Source organism: Nannospalax galili, unplaced genomic scaffold (assembly GCF_000622305.1).
Source record: "Nannospalax galili isolate Female #2095 unplaced genomic scaffold, S.galili_v1.0 scaffold146, whole genome shotgun sequence".
Taxonomy (NCBI): Eukaryota; Metazoa; Chordata; class Mammalia; order Rodentia; family Spalacidae; genus Nannospalax; species Nannospalax galili.
This window is the reverse complement of record NW_008357929.1, coordinates 10,683,184-10,692,131: the sequence shown is the minus strand read 5'-3', so window position 1 is coordinate 10,692,131 and position 8,948 is coordinate 10,683,184. Positions and strand designations below refer to the sequence as shown.

At 43.9% G+C, this 8,948-nt stretch overlaps 1 protein-coding gene across 1 annotated transcript in view; it reads left to right on the top strand.

The window, feature by feature from the left end:
* Nucleotides 1-8,948, top strand: part of LOC103752253 (NACHT, LRR and PYD domains-containing protein 1a-like) — a 64,791-nt gene that overhangs the window by 6,825 nt on the left and 49,018 nt on the right. Inside the window, exon 2 of the mRNA XM_008855977.2 lies at nt 2,163-3,804. Coding sequence (XP_008854199.1) covers nt 2,163-3,804 — 1,642 coding nt within the window. The remainder of the gene's footprint in view (nt 1-2,162; nt 3,805-8,948) is intronic.

Genomic DNA, 8,948 nt, shown 5'->3' with positions numbered 1-8,948 from the left:
CAGTTCTTCAATAAATTTTTTAAAAGAAGAAACTTCTGTCTTTCTCTCCTAAACTACACAAGATCATTTATCTACATCAAGCTCTTGGGAAAGGTATAAGATAGATGCTTTGTTTTTGGTGTAGTAACTCATGTGTATGGTGTGCATGCATATATGTGTGTGTGTGTGTGTGTGTATGTGTGTGAGCACAAATATGTGTGGGTATGTGCACGTTTCCACATGCGCATATAGAAACCCTGAGTTGATATTGGGACTCTCTCCCAACTGCTCTTCTCTGTCTTATTCATTGGGGCACAGTCTCTCAGTCAAACTCAGAACTCACCATAGGGCTAGTCTGACTAGCCAGCTTGCTCTGGGGATTTCCTGCCCCATTTTTCTCAGGGGTTATCATACAAACCCAGCATGTACATAGGTCCTTGAGATCTGAACTCCTGTCCCCATGTCTGCACAGCAAGCGCTTTAGCTACTTAACCATCTCTCCAGTCCCAGAGTTTTCAAAGCATTATATGAATAAAAAGTGGGGATTTTTAAGAACAGGGCCTTAGAAAAGTTGAGCCTCTCTTTGTACCTCATATAGACATGGTCTAAGTAGGAAAGGCCTTGGCCACAGCTGAACTCAGATGTTCAGATGTATTCCCACAAGAGACAGTAAAATCAGATCTATAAACTCTGATTTCAGAGGCAAGATGGGCCCCTGAAGTCAGTCTCTCAACACCAAACTGTGTGAGCTGACTACACACTCTAGGCTCATCCCAGATTGTTTTTAGAACCTTGGCAAAGGCAGAACAGACAGGAGCCTTGTACTAGTAGGATAGCCCAGAAGGTATACAGGAGTTTTCTGGAATGTCTGGTTCATGTGCCATCCTCCTGTCTGCCCCCCGCACCTTGAGTTCCTTCTAAAGCAGATGCTGAGATGGGACCCTGAATGCAATCAGGTAACACGATGAGCAAAGGATCTTAGCATGCTTCCCATTGCCAGAAGCAAAGCAGAGACTGGAAATGTTTTGCTGTTGCTGCTGTTCTTGTTGTCACTTGTCTGCTTGTTTGTTTTGAGACAGGACTTCATGTAGCCCAGGCTGGTCTCACACTTACTCTGTACCCAGTTCTGGCCTTGAGCTCCTGATTCTCCTGCCTCTGCCTCTGCCTCCTGAGTGCCAGTTTTATAGAAGTATGCCACCATGCTTAGTGAATATTTTTAAACAATGCATATTTAGCTCACGGTTCTGGAGGCTGGAGGTCCTAGAATGGATGATGACAGATGCTCAGCTTCAAATGAGAAGCTCGTGCTACTCTTTTCATGGTGCCTTTGAGAAAGAAAAGAGGGACCCTTCCCACAAAAGTTTATTCATTTGTACATGAAAAGTATTAAGAAATTATTGAAAAGTCTGCCCCCACAACCCAAAACACCATCCACAAGACCTGTGTGTCAATAAAACTACACTGGCAACTGAGTTTCAATGTGAGTTTTGGAAAGGAAAGCCATCCAAACAATAGTCACAACCAAGGTCTGATGATGCCAAAGGTATCTGGAGACGGTGTGGAACACACATTGGGTTGCCAGTCCTGGGGGCCAGTGACCTTGCCTATGTAACAAAACATGAACTCTATAGCATTCCTGGCCCACTCCCACAAGGTTCATGATCAAAGAAATTTTAATACGTTGTTGCAGGTTCTGCAATGGTGGGGGCTGAGGGGATCTGTCCCAAACAAACACCTGTTCCGCTTTCTGGTATCTTTTCCATTCCTTGATGATCTCCGACAGGTAGAGCCCACAGCTCTGAACATACAGATGAGAAGACTGAAGCTTAGTGTAGTACATGGCCCATACCATAGACTGAGAGGGGGCACAGTTGTGTCTGTCTGCTTACTCCTTTTTACCACCCCTAGAGCAACTCAAGAACATGGTAAGACCTGGGTGAATGTCTGAAGCAAGAAGGAAAGTCATACATGGTGTACTACCTGGTCAAGATTTGCACTAGAACCTTCTGCTTCAGTGTTCATATTCTTTCAGCAACACTGACCATAATGCACTACTGCCTATAGCCAGTGTGTCACATAGCTTAGATAGGTGACTAAGTTCATTCAGCTGCTGAATGAATTCATGAATGAATGGATAACTCTACTGTGTATACTTATGCTTCATCTTTCTCTCTCTTACTTAGAAAGCATTACAGAAAGATACCAGAACCAAGGAAGAGAGAATCCTTGGCCCACACAGTCCTGGAAAAATGATTTTCTCCAAAAGTTCACAGAGTTGCTACTTCTACAAAAATCTTACCCCAGACGCTTGAATAGCTGGATTCAAGATGTAAAAGAAGAAAGAGGACGCCTGATTAGGATGCAAGACTTACTTGGCCCAAGCCCAGGTAGCCAAAAAGAACCTCAAGTAGTGATAGTGGAGGGGGCTGCTGGAATTGGGAAGTCAACACTGGCCAGGCAGGCGAGGAGAGCCTGGGAGGAAGGCCAGCTCTACAGGGATCGCTTCCAGCACGTCTTCTACTTCAGCTGCAGAGAACTGGCCCAGTGCAAGATGCTGAGTCTGGCTGAGCTCATCGCAAAAGATCAGCCTGCCCCTGTGGTTCCCATGGGGCAGCTCCTGTCTCAGTCCAAGCAGCTGTTCTTCATCCTGGATGGTGTGGACGAGCCAGCATGGGTCTTGAAAGAGCAGAATCCTGAACTCTGTCTGCACTGGAGCCAGCCACAGCCGGTGCACACACTGCTAGGCAGTTTGCTGGGGAAATCTGTCCTTCTTGAGGCTTTCTTGCTGCTCACAACTCAGACTGCAGTTCTAAAGAAGCTCATTCCTTCTTTTGGGAAGTCTTGTTGGGTAGAAGTCCTGGGATTCTCTGAGTCTGGTCGGAAGGAATATTTCCATAATTTTTTCACAGATAAAAGCCAAGCAATTAAAGCCTTTGGCTTGGTTGAATCAAACCCAGCACTCTCGACTCTGTGCCTCATGCCCTGGGTGTCCTGGCTGGTCTGCACTTGCCTGGCACTGCAGATGGAGCAGGGTGGAGACCTCTTCATGACCTCACAGACCACCACAGCCCTCTGCCTGCACTTCCTTTCCCAGGGTCTCTCAGCTCAGCCCCTGGTTACACAGCTCAGGGAGCTCTGTTCTCTGGCTGCCCAGGGGATCTGTCAAAGACAGTCCCTGTTCAGTGCAGAAGATCTTGAGCAACAGGGGCTAGATAAAGCTACCATCACCGCTTTCTTGAAGATGGGTATCCTTCAAAAGCAGCCCAGCTCTCAGAGCTACAGCTTTGTTCTGTGTTTCCAGGAGTTCTTTACAGCAATGTTCTATGTCTTGACGTATGAGCACAGAAAGAATACTCTTGAAATCTTCAGAGTTGTAAGAAATGTGCTAATGCTATATAGAACATGTGGCATATTTGAGGCACCAACAATGCGCTTCCTATTTGGTCTTTTGAGTCAACACGGTCAAAGAGAGATGGAAAAGATCTTTACCAGCTTGCCGGATCTAGAGAAGAACCAGAACCTGATATGGAAAGTCCTATCAACCAAGCAGCTGTATTCTCTGGGGTTGCTCCACTGTCTGTTTGAGATTCAGGATGAGAAGTTCCTGAAACAGGTGGCACTTGATTTCCAAGGAAGGTGTGTGTGTGTCATGCAGGATATTCAGCACCCGGTCTTCCAGAAAAATCTCAAGAACCTTGTGGTTCGGACAGACGTGGAGCTCCTGGTAGCTGCTTTCTGCATTAAGTTCTGCAGCGATGTGAAGAGGCTTCAGCTAAATGGGGGTGGACAGAAGAGACAAGTGCTAAAGACCCCCAGAATGGTTCTGTGAGTATCTAGAACACTCCCCTCCTCTCCAGCTTCTCTGTGGATCCCCTGAGCTCATCTATCCTGAACATCACAAGCACTCTCAGTTGGCTCCAGGGGCTTCAGAACACGGGTTACCACTGACTAGCACTGAATCTGACCACCTTTCTGTATCTACTGCTATGTGCTGATGCTGCATGGATGGAGCCTCCAATGCTGTCTCTCTGTCTGCCTCTACAAGGCCCACTCGCATTCTCTGTAGGACAGGCTCCCACCTTCACAAAGACCTTCGAATTGCCCTCACTCTCCACAAGAGTGAGACACTGCTTCTCCTCCCACATGTGCTCCTAGCTTCTGACATGCTTTCTCCCTGAGAAATTCCTCATTTCAGTTCCTACCAGCACCATATTCTCATCCCTAAGACAATGGTGGTGGCCCTGAAGTCATCTTCCAGTAACCTCAGAATTCTTATGTATAAGCAAGAGTCGCTAGTTTCCCCTTAAAAGCCGACTTCATTGTTGCCTCCCTGGTGCCACTATGGCCCTAAGCCCTCTGCCTGAAGCATTTTCTCTTAACAGAAAAATCAGCTTTTCCTAACCACCAAATCCCAGCAGTGTGGTGGATGCTCCTTCCTGTCTCTCCTGCTTCTGTGGCAGTGCTGGTCACTTAGCATCAGTATGTGTCTCTCTCCCCTCTAGATGATTCATGCCGTAAATATTCATTCAGTACTGAGTCTATGCCAGACCCTGACAATCAGAAGAGGGAAAATAGAATTTCTTCCCCAAGGAGTTCAAAAAGAGGGAGAGAAAAACAGTCATCTGATGCTCAACAATTACAAAAGGGCCTGACACGTGCCATTGTCAGGCACATACAAAGTACCAGGGAAGGGACTGTTCACACAAGAGGACTAGAAGAGGAGAGAGTCTCAGAGGAAGAAATGTTGAGCCTTCTATTTTCACACGTTCAATCATGTGAACATCAATCATGTTTCCATTTTATAATCCACTTCTAGATGAGCACGATGATAGCATAAGCTTGCAATCCTTTCACTTGGGAGAGGACACAAAGGAAGATTACTTGACTTCAGGCACTAGAGATCAATCTAGGCGACATAACAAAAGCTCATCTGAAATTAGCGACTTGAAATTAGGCAGGAGCCTAGTAAAGAAGAGGAAGGGGGAGACAAGGAGACGAAGAGGAAATGGGCCAAATGACCATAAATGTGATCAAAGTGTGTTATACATGTTTGTGGAGAAATCTCAATGAGCCTTATTCTATATGAGTAATGTACACTAATTTGAAAACATGACTATCGTAAAAGAGTGAGGATATATTGTTTAGAGAAGATAAAAATTAATATCACTGAAATTCCGTTACTCAGAGAGGGCCATCATTAAGAATGAACACAACTACAATCCCAAGCTCAGGAAGCTGAGGCAGGAAGACTGGATGTTCTAGAATAGCCAGGGTACATACATACTGTGACTCAGTCTCAAAAAGACAATGCCTGGGTGTGTAACTCAATTACGGAGTGCCTACCTAGCAGGCTCAAGACCTGGGATTCAATCCCCAGCATGAAGAAAAGAATTGAGATATATCATTAATCTTTTTTCTGTACTCTTTTCCATGGGAAGAGTAATATAGTCACCACCCTTCTGCCTTGTCCCTTAAGGACAATAACATTCTGCTCAGTAAGAGTTAACAGGTTCCTGACACTTGGCTCACTAAGAGTTAACAGACTTCTTCAGGCTTTGTTGATGGAGAGACTTGAGGAGGGGAAGGTCTGCTCCCAGGATGCTGGGAACAGACCAATTAGACAGCTGTTTTCCTGGAATGCTGGGAAACGGGTTGTCATACCCTCCCATCTTCCCATACATCATAGGAGGTCTGTTACTAGGCCAGACACCATGGCCTTGGGCACACTGTGCTGTTTTCTCACTATTATGTTGGGAAAATTCTTATGTGTTTCACACTGCTCGAGCACTTACCATATGTAAACTCTGGGTGAACTTCAAATGCTGAGCTTTCAGTGCTCTCAGGAGGGAGGTAAAAGCACTGGAGCTGACACAGCCAAGGGTCTCCTGATCTGATGACAGTTTTTCAGGAACAGATGCTGCAGCAGGCATCTAAACCATGATATATACATCTGCTCGTAGTCCCCTTTATTTACTTACTAAATCAAGGCTGTCTTCTTGGGTTACCGTTACTGACACGGCTAGTACAATATCATTTTGAATAGCCTTACGATATTCTGCAGGGAGAGCACCATGACTGACTGGAACAGTTTCCTGTTTCTGGTCATTTTAGGTTGTTTCTATGTGTTCATGGTTATAAACGAGTCAGTCTTAAAGGACCTTGATATAGTTGTTGCAAGGAACAGTGGCCTGACGTGGGGCATTCAGAAAAGTCCTGAGCAGACAAAGAGGCAGAGGATATATAAGGCAAGAAGAACCAGGGACACCAGGCCAGACACAGACTGCTTGGAAGGGACAATGGTCTTAGGAGATTCCTTGCAAAAGTGAGAGGACTCTGATTAGTGAGGAGAAAGACCTAAGGTGGAAAATCAGCCAGGCAAGGCAGGGAGAGCAGCAAGGAGGCCACTGCACACCAGCAAGAGCTCAGTGGTGGAGACTCCAAAGCCAAGGGAAGGGAAGGACCAGCCTAGGATATTAAAGCAATGAAGTTAGCAGGATAAGATGGTTTGATATATGTGACTTGTAATTACACCTCATAGGTTTTTGAAATTCTATTTATTGATTTTTGTACATTTCATACATTATATCTTAATCATATTTAGACCCTCCCTTCTTTATTAACACCCCTCCCATAGCCACCGCACCAGATTTCGTGTATTCTGTTATATATGTTAAGGCTTATATAGTCAAGTTTGTGTCCTCAAATGAACCTTGGTGTGAGTTCATTTACCTGGAGCCTGGTCAACCTATCTAGCATAACTCCCTTAAAGAAGACAAACTCTCCCTCACCAAGCAATGATCAGTTGTCAATAGTCCCTCGGTGAAGGTTGGAACTTCTTACCCATTTCCATACTTCCATGCTTGGTCTGTTTAAGTTTGCATGGGTCTTGTGCACGCTGTCACCATTGCTGTAAAGTTCATATGAGTAACTCCCCAGCTGCCTGGAAAACTGTTTCCTTGTGGTCATCCACCACCCTGGCACTTCAGCCTTTCTGCCCTCTCTTCCACAATGGTCCCTGAGCCCTGGGTGGCAGAAGTTTAATGGAGGAGTCCTAGTCTACACACATTCTGCAATCTCTTATTCTCTACATTTTGGCTTTCTAAGTTAATTGCCATCTGTTACATGATGAATCTTCACTCATGAAAACTGAAAGATGCATTAGTATTCTATCTTCTCCCTGTTCTTCTATGTTCCTTGAGCCTTAGGTATAGAATTTACATTGTAGATGTGTCACTTAGGTTGGACATCACACAGACACTTATTCTCTGTATTTGACCAGTTTTGAAACACTGTAAGAATCTCCATCTCTTCCAAAAATAAGCTTCTTTGTTGAGTGATAAGAGGTCTATTTGTCTATAAATATAAGGATACATATTTAGGATACAGTAAGAAATTACTTTTTTCTAGGGATGTGACAGGCATAGGTTTTACTCTAGAATCTATAATGTCTCCAGTCATGTGTATTGGGCTATGTCTACAATATCACACATGAATTCCCTCCCTTTGAGTTGGCCTTAGGTCCAATTACACGTCTGTTGATTATTCCCAAGACATACGTTCCAATACTGTACCAATAGTCACAGTTAGCTGTCTGGGCATTGCTGTGGCTATTAGGCTTTAAAGCTGGGGTTGGACCATTGATTGATTTTCTCCCTTAGCACCTTGCATAGTATCCTCAGAGATACTATGAGAGCTAGCCTTCAGGGAGGAGACTTCCAGATCAGTTCCAGCTCCATTACTCCAACTCCTGTGTCCAAAGTATGTCCTGTCTTCAGCAACAGGGTCTTACCTTCAAATTCTGGGAGGCAATCAAGGGCTATGGAAATTTCCTGTGTCATCCTGAGAGTCTCTTGAACTACTCTAACAAACTATTCAAATGGAGGTTTCTTTTGTCTGGCACTGTGTTTCTGGTTATATAACCTTCAGCTATACATATGCACACATAAACACACACACACACACACACACACACATATATATATATATATAATTTTTCAATATGCTTTTGAACTAATACATTTCTCCCTGATTTTTCATTCCACCTAAGCATTACTTATCTCACAACTCTCTTCTGCTGTATAATCCTTCATCCCCCCCAGTAGAAGTACCCCTACTTTCCCCCTTAATAGCACCTGTATCCTACTCTCCCCGTCTCTCAAGCTTCTTCTTCCCCTTTACCACATGGTCCCTTTCCATTTTCTTGACTCCTGCAGTTACATCAGGATATATAATCACTTCTAAGCTTTTGGAGCTAAGATCCACAAATAAGAGAGAACATGCATATGATTCATAAGTTTGGTCTTTTTATGGTGTCACAGAATTCCTGCATATTCCATCCTTGTGCTTTCTTAAATTTTTCATAATCTTTGCTTGAGTGGTCTAGTTTGTCCACTTTATCTTCCAGTCTTGATACTCTGTTTTCCATTTCATTCATCCTATTGGTGAGGCTTTCTCCTGTTGTTTCTAATTGGCTTACTGAGTGTTTCACTTCCTTTTTCATTTCGGCCTGAGTATTCTTCAATATTTCTAATTCTTATGAATGCATTCAGAAGTTTATTCCTATCTTCTTTCAGTTCTTTCATTTCTTTGTGTGTCTGTAAGTTCACAGAATTCTTTAAACATGTGTATAATTCTTCTTTTGAATTCCATGATCTGTGTTATATCCAGGGAATTCTCAATGTACTCCTCTACAGGATCACTGGTAGTTGGTAGGGGTATATCATTGGGTTTTTCATGTAATGTTTCTGCTGTGATTTTGACATGTGGATTTCTTTTGTAGTTTCTAATTCTTTTGTGAGACTCAGCGCTTCAAGTTTAGGTCTGCTTCTTTTTTGTGAACTTTATGTGTCTTTGTGGTTTACTTTTTGGGCATGAGAAGCTGGTTCCTCTAAGCTTCTGGTTCTCTCTTTTGATTTTATATTGGAGTGGCCAGATTGCTTTTGTCTTCAGGAGTTCCCACAGAGGCCCAA